The 14,902-nt window shown below is 42.3% G+C and overlaps 2 protein-coding genes across 2 annotated transcripts; both read right to left on the bottom strand.

The window, feature by feature from the left end:
• Positions 1–632: 632 nt before the first annotated feature.
• On the bottom strand, positions 633–3,564 carry cnga1a (cyclic nucleotide gated channel subunit alpha 1a; the record flags this gene model as incomplete). Its single annotated transcript, XM_079999478.1, has 5 exons — positions 3,461–3,564; positions 3,261–3,365; positions 2,571–2,677; positions 1,822–2,432; positions 633–1,730 (listed from the first exon to the last, which is right to left on the bottom strand). Exons 2-5 carry the CDS (start codon positions 3,287–3,289, stop codon positions 633–635), a joined length of 1,845 nt encoding a protein of 614 aa, XP_079855604.1. The 5' UTR covers positions 3,290–3,365; positions 3,461–3,564.
• Positions 3,565–6,447: 2,883 nt separating this feature from the next.
• Positions 6,448–9,915, bottom strand: enam (enamelin). Its single transcript, XM_079999719.1, has 6 exons — positions 9,872–9,915; positions 9,596–9,671; positions 9,417–9,440; positions 8,251–8,304; positions 7,975–8,055; positions 6,448–7,323 (listed from the first exon to the last, which is right to left on the bottom strand). Exons 2-6 carry the CDS (start codon positions 9,650–9,652, stop codon positions 6,658–6,660), a joined length of 882 nt encoding a protein of 293 aa, XP_079855845.1. The 5' UTR covers positions 9,653–9,671; positions 9,872–9,915; the 3' UTR covers positions 6,448–6,657.
• Between the last annotated feature and the right edge of the window lie 4,987 nt (positions 9,916–14,902).

Here is a 14,902-nt window from a genome sequence, read left to right as displayed (position 1 = left end):
GAATAAAGGCTGTGACGTCCAAAACACAACACTGTTTTTCGATAACATCACTGTTAACACTAAAATAGAACACCTGCAGCTTGGAGGGGTAAAACATGTCATTGAGCGGTGTTACTAATAAGAGCGGGGCATTCTAGCAGATAGATAGATAGAGAGATAGATAGTTCGATTACGCCTTAATGGTCGTAGGCCAAATTGTTAGTACTTACTAAGTACTTATAAGTAATCCCTTGCTATTCACTGTCCTCCTGTGGCCACTTTTGGTCACTGCAGTGGTAAGGTGAGTTCTGCAACAGTGAACAATATGAGGCCATTCATTCATGTTTCTTTATGAATTATGAGGACAATCTCAAAGAAAATTGTGCCACAGATATTTATTTGAACGTTGGCATTATCTTTGGCTGTGTTGGAATGATCTCTGCTCCATTTATGAAAATGTGGGGTTAGATAGAAACCAGAGCTAATTTTAAGATGCCTCGCGATTTTCTTCTCTCCTCCGACATGTGTTGAAAGGTTATATACATGTGTTACAGCTCACATTTAGCAAGCAAACCACAAGAGGAACACAAGTTCCTGAGGTGGTCAGACTGCTGGTCAGACTCTGACATACATCTCTACCATTGCCGTTGTCTCTACTTTTTCTCCTCTTCTTCAGCTTCATCTGTTCTCTCTTCTTCTTTTGCCGCCACAGCTTCCTTTTCATCTTTCTCCTCCTCTATTTTCTCCTCTTCCTTTGTCTCCGCCGCGTCCTTCTCATCTTTCTCTTGCTCTTTTTTCACGTCCCCGCCTTTCTCCTCGGCCGCTTCCTTTTCATCTCTCGCTCCCTCTTTTTTCACGTCCTCGCCTATCCCCTCCACCGTTTCCTCCTCGGCGCCTTTTACCCCCTCTTCCTTCCCGTCTTCCCCCTTCTTGTCCTCCCCCTTTTCCTCCTCCACGGCCACCTTTTCTTCCGTCTTCTGCTCCCCTTCGCCGTCGTCGTCTTCCTCCACCTCCTCTCCGGTCAGGCGCTCCATGTTGCTGATGCGCTCCTTCAGGTCCTTCTGCCTGGCCTTGTGCTTCCCCTGCAGCTTCTTCAGCTTGGTCTGCATCAGTTCCATGGTGCTGTACAGGCGGTTGACCTTCTCCTCCAGCTCCTTCACCTCTGGCATGATGTTGGCGGGGTCCAGGTCGATCAGGTTATCCTTCATGAGGATTTCACGACCTTTTTCCTCCAGCATGCCTTTGGCGTCCGGATACTCCGTTAGCGATTCCATCAGGTCGTCCTTCGACAGGCAGAAGAGATCAGAGTATCCGATGCTACGGATGTTGGCCGTCCGCCGGTTTCCCGCTTTACTGCCCTTGATGTTCAGGATACTGATCTCGCCAAAGTAGCTGCCGCTGCCCAGGACGACGAACTGCGTGACCCCGTCATCGGCGACAACCGCAAGCTTGCCATCTTTGATGATGTACATCTCCCGGCCAATGTCCCCCTTTTTGCAGATGTAGTCTCCGGGGCTAAAGACCTGGGGCTGGAGCTTGAGCACCAGCTCGATCAGGAGGCCGGCCTCGCAGTCTGCGAAGATGCGGACCTTCTTCAGTGTCTCCATGTGAACCTGGATGCCGATCTCAGCCTTGAGCTTGTCTGGAAGGTACCTCAGCACCTCCCTCTCATTCTGCGCCTTGCCATTGTTCCACAGGTAATCGAACCACTTGATGACCCGGATCTCAAGGTCCTTGCTGACCTTTCGCACCTATGAAGAGAGAGAAACCAATACTAAAATGTCAGTTGAATGAAATGGAAAGAAAGGTGCGAAGTCTGTGTTTGTTAGGTAATAGACCTACCTGCATGTACTGCTTGATGTTGTCAATGCGGGCTTGAAACTGGGCCTGGGCTGCGTTCATGTTGGAGATCATGGTGGCAATGTTTCCCACAATGGTGGCGAAGATCAGAACCCCCACCAAGAAGTCCACCACATGGAACAGGAACTCCGAGTCTAGGGCCGGGGGCGGTGTCTCTCCGATTGTGGTTAGGGTAAGTGTGGACCAGTACAGGCTGAAGGCGTACTTCCTCATGGGCTCTCCAAACGCAGGCTCCTCCGGGTCGTCCAGAGCCGGGTACACCCAGTCGTCGGCGCCAAAACCGATAGATTTGGAGAAGGAGAAGTACAGGCAGGCATTCCAATGGATAATGATGATGATGTACATGATGAGGTTGGCAATGCGGAAGATGTTGGGGTAGTTGGTTTTGGTCTCTGTCCTCGTAAAGAACTCCGTCATGCGGCCGATCCTCAGGAGCTTGTTGATGCGGATCTCCGGGTAGTCCAGGCCCAGGACGACGTAGAGAACGTCAGTGGGCAGCATGGAGGCCACGTCCAGACGGAACTGGAAACTGTTGATGTAACGATCCCTCAGAAGCTTCTTGTCTTTCACCATCAGGCCTTGCTCCAGATAGCCTGATGATGGAAAAGGAATTAATCAGCCCATCTTCCAATTATGAGAAATGGGTTCATAATGTTTCACAATATGCTTCAATTTAAATGTTTAAAATTACACTCAGATGGCCATTGACAAACATATACGTCTTATGTCACCTGTTCTGGTCCGAAAGGCCATGTCAGCAAGGTACATAATGTCAGAGGTGTAATCCAGAAAAACCCAGTAAAGGATGTAGTTATGTTGCAGCTCCTCAAAGGAAGCCCTAAATGCAAGAAAAGAGGCACAAAACCCAATAATTGTGTAGCAAATTACCCTGTAACTTAATACATAGTAGATACATACTTAATACACTAGTGCTTTCTTCTCTATATGACATTGAGGAATTTTACCTAATTGAGGGCACCATCCAATTTGTTTACTCCTTATTTTACCCCGTACTGTTTACAAATGCATGAGGATGGGTGTTGTGGAAGAATTCCCTATCATGGTCAACAAAGAACCATACACAATTTTTGGTTGCACTGAACTACATTAAACTACATTGAATAAAAAAGTATGATACAAGGATAAAAGTCAAGTTCAAGTTTTCAAATTGAACTCCCATACCTCATACCTACCCCCAAAGCTTATCAGTCATGTGTTCTTAAAACCAATCATTTCTAATATAAAATACGTTTAAAGGAAATCCAGTAATTTGAATAAAGATAATACATACTATAATGGCTCCATAAAGAATACATAAGTAATTGCCCTGAATGAAATTGAACAGGATAGAAGTGTTTGTCCAAGAGCCTAACTTATTCAGAAGCTTTGGAAATTTTGAAAAAGAGTGTGCAGATAGTGACCTGGCGATGATCATGGTCCAGTTGTACATGACGGGCAGAGTGATGATGAAAAGCCAGTTGTAGTACAGATTCCCTGCTGGGTTGATCACAAACAGCTCTTTGGGTCTAAGAGAAGAAGAGACGGGACGTCCATGGACAGTCTAAGATTTAAGGAACTTGAAAGGTTTCGGCTCAGTGCACTGGAATGTCGCTGGACCTACTTATCCTTCTCCCTCTGCTTCTCTTTCTCCTTCTCCTTCTCCAGCTTCTCCTTTGCCTCCTTTTCCCTGTCTTCCTTCTCCTTCGCTTCCTTCTCCCTCCTCTCCTCCTCCCTTTGTTAAAAAAAAACACAGACATTTTGACATCAAATGCTTTTCTCACACCAATGAAATGAAATTGGGACAAAGTGAAAGGGTCGATATTCTGCCTACTCTTTCTTCTCCTTCTCTTTCTTCTCCTTCTTCCTTTTTTTCTTTTTCTCCCTGGAAATGAAAGAAGTCGTATTGAGTAGACAAAGTGCAATAGCCTGCGTGACACATGAAAGGCGACTTGCATTCTCCTGTCTTTGTTCTTACTCTTCATTATTGTTGCTGTTGTTTGCGTTGAGGGGATTCTGAGAAAGAGTTGGAGGTTCCCCCCTGCAATACACAGAATATTAACCACCATTACAATTAAATGCACAGTTTTTATGCTATGATCCATTAGCTATAGATGGTTTCACCCACATTTCCCCCTCGCTCAGCTCCTTCATCTCTGGAGCCCAATGTTGAGTTAAATGAGGCACGGTGAGGTAGGTGGACACCCTGGCTGAGGCCATGGAGGCAGATGTGTTGTCTGGCCTAAGAACATACAAACCTTAAACAGTGAGTATCCATGTGTATCCCAAATAATATAGATACCCAATGAGCACCAAGTAATAATACACAACAGAAATACAATAATAACAAAACATTGTTTTTTTCCATTAACAATGGAATTCATTAATTTATGACACAGAAAGTATAAACAGACAAGGCATTGCTTTGATTTGGTAACAGGTTAAAAAACATATTGACATTATTAAGCATTTTGGTCAAACAAATAGGTTGTATCATTTCCTTTGACCGAATGATAATGAACCAGTATCCCATCCTTTTGCTGATATATAAGTTTTGCTTTTATTTTTTTGTTTCTTGCATATACATATTTATTTCTTCGTTTTCAATTATTTTATTAAAATTCTTTCTCACTACAGCCTTCGTAATCTGCCCTTTTATCATTTCAGAGCAGCGCTCTTGTAGGACTGCATGTGACGAATAAAAATCTTGAATCTTGAATCCTAAAGTGACAATTTATACTTGGAAAAAATAGAATGTGTTTAGCTTAATGACACTCACCTTACCTTTTCCTCTGGCTGTTTTAAAGGCACAAGTCCATATTCCTTAAATCTTCATAGAGGCTTTGGAAATGTTAAACCCTGTTTCGGTTGGGTAGTTTGTAAATTGATTAATAAATACATTTTACGCCTATTAAGACTTGGAAACACAGGTACTTGTGCTGCATTGAGACCAAGTAAGTGTGTCCTGAAGTCTGAGTGACCCTGAAAAGGATTTGTGGATTAGACGATGATAGAAGAGAGAGGTCACTCACTGCTTATTCACTCTGTCCACTGACAATGAAAGACAAAGGTATAAAATATTAAAGTGGTGAAATAAATCAATAAAATAAAAACTGCATTTAAAAAACACAACCTAAAAATTTGTAATTGGGTGATAAAATGTAAATTTAAATTCCAGGAAGCTCTTGGTTCACCTTTTCTCTGGGGGATAGAGAACAATAAATTTATATTTTTCAAGGCTCATCATTATTATATGCTGCAATTTAAACTTCTTCTTTATCGTGGCACGGCACACACAGACACACACACACACACACACACACACACACACACACACACACACACACACACACACAGACACACACCCACACACACACACACACACACACACACACACACACACACACACTAACCCACACAAACCCACACACACACACACACACGCACTTCCTGCTGACTCAGTGCTTTGTGTCATATCAACGGCTGATCCTATTACAGCGTGGCAGTGGAGAATTATCTGACCACAGATCTCAGAGCTCTTAGATCCACTGGCTTTTATGTTGATGAGAATCAGAATAATGGAATGGAGTCTGAAAAAAAATCAAAAGCCTCAGCCTCTGTCAACTTCGAAGGAGCAATTGTGCTTTTGTCTTTTGTCGTAGTCTTTTGATGTCTAATTTGTGACAAAATGGGCTACACAGCCTACACGGAAAATATAAAAATTGGATGTAGAGTCTGTGACATCACCAGTTGGTTTCTGAAGAGATGCTTTGAAATCTTGAGTTTGGCTTTGCGCTCACCACCCTGGCAGGAAGGAGCCAGACAGAACCTTACAGATTTGGGCAGAGGGGGTCGGAGTCTCACGGCCAAGGCCCACGGTGAATGAAACCATCAGATGGGTCAGAGGAGGGAAGAGACACGCCCACCTTGCTTGAACCAGAGCGTGAACGAGTGACCTGTCATTCAGGCCAGCCACGCCCCAGATATGCACATCTTTAAGCCAAAGGACCTTCTTAATCTAGGAATCGTTCTCAAAATCCATCCTGGAGGCCAATTATAAGAAGTAAAGTTAGATATTAAGGTCCTAAAGTCTTGTGGAAAAAATATTGACTATGTATTTCTAGTAAGAGCTGTGACAAGTCTGTTGTCGTGCAGGGTAGAAAGATGGACCTTGATGAAATCAGACTGTGCTGGCTGTTTATTTACCAGAAATAAAGACGTCACATAGCTCTGCAACGGGAGCCCAGCCTTGCTGTCAGGAGAGAGAAACAAAGAGAGAGGTGAAACCACAGCAGCTCTATAAGACCAAGACTCTCCTGCAGCTGTGTCCCCTTCCGGTTGCTAGTGCTGGCTCTCCCCACCTGCAGATGGTGCTCAAACCACTCCCCACTGCCACAGAGATTTCTCGCTTTTTCCATTGAATTCAAGTTGAAGGTTTTCTGGAGGAGCCTCCAGTGGCCATTAGCTACATACATGAACTGCAGTTTGAAGCACTTCTGCATGGGCTTCAACACCAGGACATAATGGCTGCTGCTTGATTGAATCATATTGGTTTCTGGTTTCCTGAACAGTTGAATAATTAAGTTGGCCAAACAAAATACCACATTCCACTTAGACATTAAATGTTTATTATCATAAAAAGTATCACAAAAAAAATTGTTCAAGTGTTAAAAATCAAATGACTGAAATCCATACTCCAGTGTGTGACATAACTACACCTGACATTTTCCATCTCTTTGTGCTGACAGCTTTCATTTGCAACAGAAATGAAAATCGAACAATTTTCAACATCAGAGTGCATGAACCGAACAAACCTCAGCATCAACAGGGAGCAACATCTACAGCAGCATCAACGGGAGCAACATCTACAGCAGCATCAATAGGAGCAACATCTGCAGCAGCCTCAACAGGAGCAACATCTACAGCAGCATCAACAGGAGCAACATCTGCAGCGGCATCAACAGGAGCAACATCTGCAGCAGCATCAACGGGGGCAACATCGACAGCAGCATCAACGGGAGCAACATCTACAGCAGCATCAACAGGAGCAACATCTGCAGCAGCATCAACAGGAGCAACATCTACAGCAGCATCAACAGGAGCAACATCTACAGCAGCATCAACGGGAGCAACATCTACAGCAGCATCAACAGGAGCAACAACAGGAGCAACATCTACAGCAGCATCAACAGGAGCAACATCTACAGCAGCATCAACAGGAGCAACATCTACAGCAGCATCAACAGGAGCAACATCTACAGCAGCATCAACAGGAGCAACACCTACAGCAGCATCAACGGGAGCAACAGCTACAGCAGCATCAACGGGAGCAACATCTACAGCAGCATCAACGGGAGCAACATCCGCAGGTTCTTCTTCTGATGCAGGTTCGACTTTTGCTCCCTCGACCTCTTCGGCCTCCTGTGCACCGTCCTCACTGGCCTCATCAGAGCCGAGGGCAGCACCAGCGCCATCAACAGCAGTAGCCTGGGAGATTTTAAAGATGTGACTTTGAATTAAAGCATTGAAAGTTCTGATTCTGTTCCAGTTTGTCTGAAAATGAATGCTGATGTTCAGGGCCTGACGATAACTGGTTGCCCAGTTGCCCTATATTTGGGCTATTGTCAGCAATCTTGAGTGGTCTAGTTTCCTCTGTGCTGCCGAGTTTTTGTATAGTGAGGATATTGAAATATGAATTATAATTATATGGGATCATTATCAATTGTAAAATGAGAAAGAATTGGCAACCATTTTGTCAGTCTTGGCAACCAACAGTTTATGTATGGTTGCCAATTTGGCAACCACCTCCAAAAGTCAATTTTGGGCTCTGCTTGTGTCTGTCAAAAATGGTGAGACATATTGAATTATGTGTTATAATTACATAGGATCATTATCAATGAATTATAAAATTATAAAAATAATTTGGAACCACTTTGTAAGTCTTGGCAAGGCTGTGGATGATCATGACTGCTCATGATCTGCCCATGTAGGAAATGTGACTGGACCGTCTGATTATCTCGCCATTTGACATCCTGCATAATTTTAGCAATCTTTTTTCTTCCTATATCTGGTTTACCACATTTTCCTACAATTGATATAGGAAATGTGTTAAGACCAGAAAAACAAACTGGGGCCCACCCCTTTCTCCTCCTCCTCCTCATCTGAAGTGTCTCCAGCCACCACGGGAGGCACTGCAGGAAGGATGGGTTTCACTGTTCCCTGGAGAAAACACACACACACACACACACACACACACACACACACACACATGGCATAGTTTTCATTATTCATTAAAATGATTAAAGAACCAAAACTTTCTTCATTAATTATGCTCATTCATTGCATCAGCAATTGTTGGGCCTCCAGGAAATGATTAAACCTTCTCTGTGCCCTGGTTGTAAAAAGACCACTGACCTGGTGCTTGAGATGTCTGTGTATCTTCATCCACTGCAGAGCAGCATTGGCACGCTCCAAGTAAGTAGAAGCATCATTACTCATCAAATATCACATTTGATTACAATAGATAGATAGATAGATAGATTGATTGATAGAAAGAAGAAACAGTCTTTATTTGTCACACGACACTCCACAACACATGCTTGCACACACACACACATGCACATGCTTGATGGTGGCCGGTGAAATGGCTCCTCTGCTTTTAACCCATCCTGGCTTGTCCTTCCTCTGGGGGCACAGCCAGGAGCAGTGGGCAGCATACGTGGACGCGCCCGGGGACCAGGTGATAAGTGTCCATCGCTGGTCAGACGATGATGGTTGCATGTTTTTTGGTGGGGGTCCTTACTGACGTGAGGTGGAGGAAACCCCATGTGAGCACGGGGAGAACATGCAAACTCCACACAGAAAGGCTCCTGTTTTTTTGGAAGATAACCCGCCGGAGCACGGTGCCAACAGCGCCCCAGGCGGGAATCGAACCCAGGACCTTCTTGCTGTGAAGCAGCAGTGCAATGCACTGCGCCACCGTGCCACAAATAGACAGATAGATAGATAGATAGATAGATAGATAGATAGATAGATAGATAGATAGATAGATAGATAGATAGATAGATAGATAGATAGATAGATAGATAGATAGATAGATAGATAGATAGATAGATAGATAGATAGATAGATAGATAGATAGATAGATAGATAGATAGATAGATAGATAGATAGATAGATAGATAGATAGATAGATAGATAGATAGATAGATAGATAGATAGATAGATAGATAGATAGATAGATAGATAGATAGATAGAGTACTAGTACTAGTACTTTGTCGATGAAGTCACGTTTTAAAAACTTTGAACCCAGACAGGTAATTAACACAATTACCATCCGCCTGACAGGAAAATAACAGTTTATGGCGTGACAGAAAAACATGATTTGACCTGCCGCATGATGGAAATCCTCATGGAAAAACAACCCCTCCCACCCTCCCAATAAATAAATATTATTATTATTAGTATTATTATTCTTATTATTATCATTATTATTAATAATAATAATAACAATAATAATAATAATTCTACTAATAACAATAATAATAATAAAAATAATAATAATAAAAACTCCACCTACATGATTCCTTTCACCCTCCGGAATCTGGAAAACCAAGAATTAGAACCAAGTGAACAAGAGACAGAGCCATGTATGGACTCCACTAATATATACTGTAATAAAAGTGACAATAATACTGTATTTTTTAAAGGTAAGTATCTGTAGTTAATTTTTTAATTCTGGAGAAAAAAACAACTTACTGGGCCAGCCAGGGCAACGGCCAGCATGCACAGCAAAGCCACAACTGGGGTCATCATTCTATTACTCCTGAGAGCACTGGAGGCAGAGAGCGAGAGACAGAGAGACAGGGAGGGAGAGAGAGAATTTGAGAAAAGAGGAAGAGAGAAAGGAGAATGAAGAGACACAAAAATCAAACACGAAAAAACACATGGCCTCCATCTCCCTTTGGAACTGTGGCACAAATCAACATATCCATAACCTGCAAAGTTTACGTCTGTTCATTCATTTCAACTCACCCTTTTTCCTGAGAAGTAGCTGAAAGTGTGTGTTTCGGGGAGAAGAAGAGGTAATCTACTTTAATCACTAAAATACACAAGGGCTATTTATATGTTGGAAGGTGCGCGTGTCAGCCAATCAGGTCGTGGTGCACACTGCAACGGCGGAGGCCTTTGTAGCGGGAGAAATGCCCTTACGTTTCAAAACTGGAGGAAAAAAAACAAAACTTGTAAGTTTCGATTCCCCTCTTATGTGTAATTAAATGCTGTGCACATATTTGCTTGGTAAACATACTTGTCTTAATTGCCCTGAGACCAAATTTAAAAAAAAAAAGAAAACAAAAAAAACAATGACCTTGAGTTATTATGTCAGGTTATTATACTGAAACTGAGTAGTCTCTGTCAGATCATTTGGATAAAGAACTGTTTGAAAGAGATTATTCTATTTGTGTATTTATTTATTTATTTATTTATTTATTTGCTTGTTTCTTTGTTTGTTTATTTATTATTATTATTATTTATTATTATTATTATTGTTATTATTATTATTATTATTATTATTAATAATAATAATAATGTGTGAATGTAAGAATGTAAAAATAAGTTTTATATTTAATATTTTTATCTTTTAATTTTATAAAAAAAATATATATATAAAATCATGTACATCAAATATAAAATAAAAAAATTAAAACATAAAAATATTATTATCATCATTATTTTGCTGTTAATTAATATTAGCAGCAAAATCTATGGCCTTTTTTTTTTCATGTTAAATTTAATGTTAAAATGTTAACACCTAACAGCTTAAATGTTCAAATAAAAAAGATAAGTGGCAGATGCAAACACAGCAGACACGTTTGTTTCCCTTTTTTTTCCATGTAGTCTGGATTGTTCTTCCAGAGGAATGCCCGGTGGTGGTGTAGCGTGTTGGTGGTCGGTATGTTTTTGTGAGCGTGATGTTTCCAAGTCAAATAATGAGAGACACGCGCTGTAATCTTCAAAACTGTGTTCCAGGAATTCCTCCACGTGAATCTGTCCCGAATGTGCTACGCCGATAGAGACGAGATGGAAATCTTATTGTTGAATTCTTTCGGAACTTTTCACGTTCTGTTGCCCTGCCAGTTTTTAAGCTGAGGAGGAAAGGAGAAGGACAAAATCATTTTCATCCATCGTGTGCCCTGAGCCCTGAAGTTTAGTACAGCGGAGAATAATACGTTTTTTTAACAGAAAAGGACAAACTAAATATCTCGCTTCAATCTCAGGCAAAAACCTCGGGGCCTGTTTTTTATCAGGACAGGTACAATCCTCGTGATCTGGGTGTTAAAATGGGCCGCAGGCTGTTCTCCCTCTCTAATCTCACCTGGTTTGGAACACTCACGGACTGTTTTAAGATATTGCAAACAACATTCACATATTGCTTAACAATTTGTGTTCAACAGTTTGTTTAGCCAGGAAGGGAAAGCCGAAAACAGCTACCTTACTCAGGCCAGGCGAGTTTCATCCTGCAACTAAAGGAGGCCATTGTCAACATCAGTACTACCAAAAAGAAAATGCTGATGGGTTTTCGTAGACGTTGGACAATAGTTTCTTTCCCAACTCCTTAGCAGTTATTACTCTAGAAGCAGCATGTACGGCTTGTAAGGGCTTTATTTGTCATACCATGTAACATTTAATCATATCAAGGAACGGCTATGCCTTTCTCCCATTCAAGGTTGGGGTCTGCCAACTAACCCAGCCCCAACCTGGATTGGGGCTGGTTTGGGGCTGCCTAGTTGCAGGAAGGGAATAATGAGGGCATACAGTGCATCTGGTTTCTTGTCCTCCAAATTCAACATCCTGCAACCCAACAGGTAATTTTCGACTACTTACTACCACAAGGAAGGGGCTGATGCTTTTTGAGGAATGTGAGGTAGTTTCTTTCTTTCCCCGCTGCCGAACCCAGCCCCAAGCGGCGACCGAGATTGGGTCTTCGTTGGAGCTGCCTAGTAAGCAGGAGGGGAAAAGTAGGATATGCAAGAGCCAAAAAGAACCAGCTGGACTGTTGGAATCGCGAAGGTAACAATGGCTTTTGGAATTGGCTTGATACAGTATCCATGTTTTTTTTTTTTTGTTTTTTACCTGTGCTGTCAGCATGCTGGGCACACAACACAGAGTATTTGTGCCATTGCATCAGGACGGAGTGAGTCTGCAAGTTGAGTTCAAGTTCTCAACCTGCAATGCCGCCTGTATGCGTGTGTGTGTGTGTGTGTGTGTGTGTGTGTGTGTGTGTGTGTGTGTGTGTGTGTGTGTGTGTGTGTGTGTGTGTGTGTGTGTGTGTGTGTGTGTGTGTGTGTGTGTGTGTGTGCGTGTGTGTGTGTGTGTGTGTGTGTGTGTGCCTTGCCACTATAAAGAAGTGTAAATTGCAGCATATAATAATGATGAGCCTTGAAAAATATAAATTTATTGTTCTCTATCCCCCAGAGAAAACGTGAACCTTCCTGGAATTAAAATTTACATTTTATCACCCAATTACAAATTTTTAGGTTGTGTTTTTTAAATGCAGCTTTTATTTTATTTATTTATTTCACCACTTTAATATTGAATACCTTTGTGTGTGTGTGTGTGAGGTGTCCGGGAGTGTACAGGACTAATCCCAATTGGTTCTGATGTATAAGGTCAGTATTATGTCGTGGCGCCTCCAAGCAGCGAAAATGTCCAGTGAGCCCACCTCTTTAATATTTTTTGGTACGGTGTTCCACCATTTAAGTGCATCGTGGATGAAGGCAGCCCTAACCCCAACCCTAACCCTAACCCTAACCCTAACCCAGCTAACCCTAACCCTAACCCAAATTATATTCTGGGGGACTATTGGAACGTTTAGGAGAGTGGCTATGGAGGACCTAAGGGTGCGAGTTCTGAATTAGCTGTAGTTGCTCGATTGACTTTTTTGGAAGCCCAGCAAAAACAGCATTACAGTAGTCCAGTCTACTTGAGATAAAAGCATGAATGAACAACGGAAATTGGCAATATTTCTTTGGTGGAAGAAATTGTCAAGCGCTGGCTTGAGAGACGGTAGTGGAACCCCGATGCAGACAAGACAAGAGGAGGTTGGGGTAAACTGAGAATAATCTTTACTGAGAAGCCAGGAAACATCAAAAATGGAGGGAGGACGAACTAGCACCAAGACACTGAGGGAAGGGGATAAAAACACATAGACAACCGCTGAACGAGACAGGAACCAGGGAGACAGGAGGGAGTTCTCCACGGGAACAAAGACAAACTGCAAGACAAGAGGGAGAAGGATGAGAAACACAAGGAATAATGACAGAACACACAAGAGACTAAGACTGAACAATGCCAAAAATGCTTTTTGCTTTTCCTTTGGCTTTGGGGCCAACTAAGAGTATATCTGTGTTATCTCTCATTTAATTTTCGAAAATAAATGCTCCACTAATGAATTGCAGACAGACAAGTAGTCAGGGAGCATAAGACATTTACGTCATTCAGCTCGTCAGAAATGTATAGGCAATGTAGTTGTAAGATTCAAGTTTCAAGAGGTTTATGTGTCACGTACATATACATAAGTTCATACAAACAGTATATGCAGTGAAATGTCAGAGTATATGCACAATAGTTACTAAACCGAACATAATAGCTAAACAAATTACTACCTAGATAAATAACTGAAACTAACAGATTCCTAAAACATATTGCAGTCAGTGAATAGAATAGAGATAAAATAAAATAAAAATAAAATTAAGTATAAATGTGCATCATCAGCATAGCTATGAAAATTGAACATGTGTTCTCTGTTAATATGACCTAGCGGTAGCCTATTATAATGTTGAGAGAAGGGGACTGTGGCCGGCCAAGGGGGGCGTGGTCAAGCCGCCGCTCCAGACGGGCGGTGCAGGCTCCCATCCCGGGGCCGCTCAGCTGCCGCGGATCGGGCGATCCCAAACGGAGGAATAATAAATGCTTTGTTGTCCCTGCAGTGAGGATCAGCGTGCGTGCGGGGCATGTTGGACGGGGCGAGACGAGCCCAATATGCAAGCCGCCGGGCACGACGCGGCGGGAGTGCTCTTAAGCACCCAACTGCGTACTATATTTATATTGCCTGCGAGCCGTGGATTTATCATTTTGGCCCACCAGCCACCCTTTGTTTAAACCTGTAATTAAAAAACACGCCGATCCGGCGCTGTTAGGCCTCCGCCCGCCTCCTCTTCCTCGTTGCCTGGCCCTGCGCCAGAACACACCCCCGCAGGGACCAAGACAGCTTCCTTGTGCAACACCAAAAGATACGTCATATTTCTTTGATATGCGATTTCCCAGACTAATGTAAAATTGTCTCTCTGCAATTTTTGTTCGTAACCAGTTAACAGCACATACAGAGAGACAAACCCAGTTTTCTAGACGATTCAACTGTGTCAAATGCAGCACTCAAATCTAAGAGAATAAGAACTGAGACCTCGTCTGCAGCAGAACCTGAGTCTCGCTGACTATTTTAGTTCGAGCAGTGTCTGTATGGTGACTAGGTTTAAAAACCTGACATTAAATAACCTGACATTAGAATACTGTTTTCATTTGAAAAGTTTTTAGTTAATTAAAAACGACTTTTTCAAGTTCCTTGCTCGTGAAGTGTAAGTTGGATATAGGCATGTAATTACTTAGCACACCATAGTCTACATGGTGGTTTTACAACAGCAGTTTTAAATGCCTTGGGGAATATTCCAGTCTCCAAACATATGTTAATTATTTTAAGAACAGATGTGGAGACACTATTAAAAAATATATATTTTCAAATTTAGAAGACATGACATCAAGTTGAAGGTTTACTCTGTCTTCCGATCTTACATCAGCTCTTCATCAGAGATGCTACTAAGGCTCCTCATAACTGCCGGCCTCTTAGAGAGCAGACCATAATGGTTTACAAGTGTTTCTGACGATACCGGCTCTAATAGTTACAATTTTGTCGTTAAAGAATTGTGCAAATTCTTCACATTTTGAGGCAGAAGCCAGGCCCGATTTACCGTAATCATCAGGTCAGTAGTCGAGAACGGTGCCCTTGAC

Source organism: Zeus faber (assembly GCF_960531495.2).
Source record: "Zeus faber genome assembly, chromosome: 4".
NCBI lineage: Eukaryota > Metazoa > Chordata > Actinopteri > Zeiformes > Zeidae > Zeus > Zeus faber.
This window is presented reverse-complemented; position numbering and strand designations above follow the sequence as displayed.

Excerpts from the sequence above, each read along its gene's own strand:
- enam (XM_079999719.1), bottom strand. The coding sequence starts at position 9,652 with ATGATGACCCCAGTTGTGGCTTTGCTGTGCATGCTGGCCGTTGCCCTG. Across the intron at positions 8,305-9,416 it reads CGGAGGGTGAAAGGAATCAT|CGTGCCAATGCTGCTCTGCA; the intron begins GTAGGTGGAGTT and ends ACTTACTTGGAG. Across the intron at positions 8,056-8,250 it reads ACAGACATCTCAAGCACCAG|GGAACAGTGAAACCCATCCT; the intron begins GTCAGTGGTCTT and ends TGTTTTCTCCAG.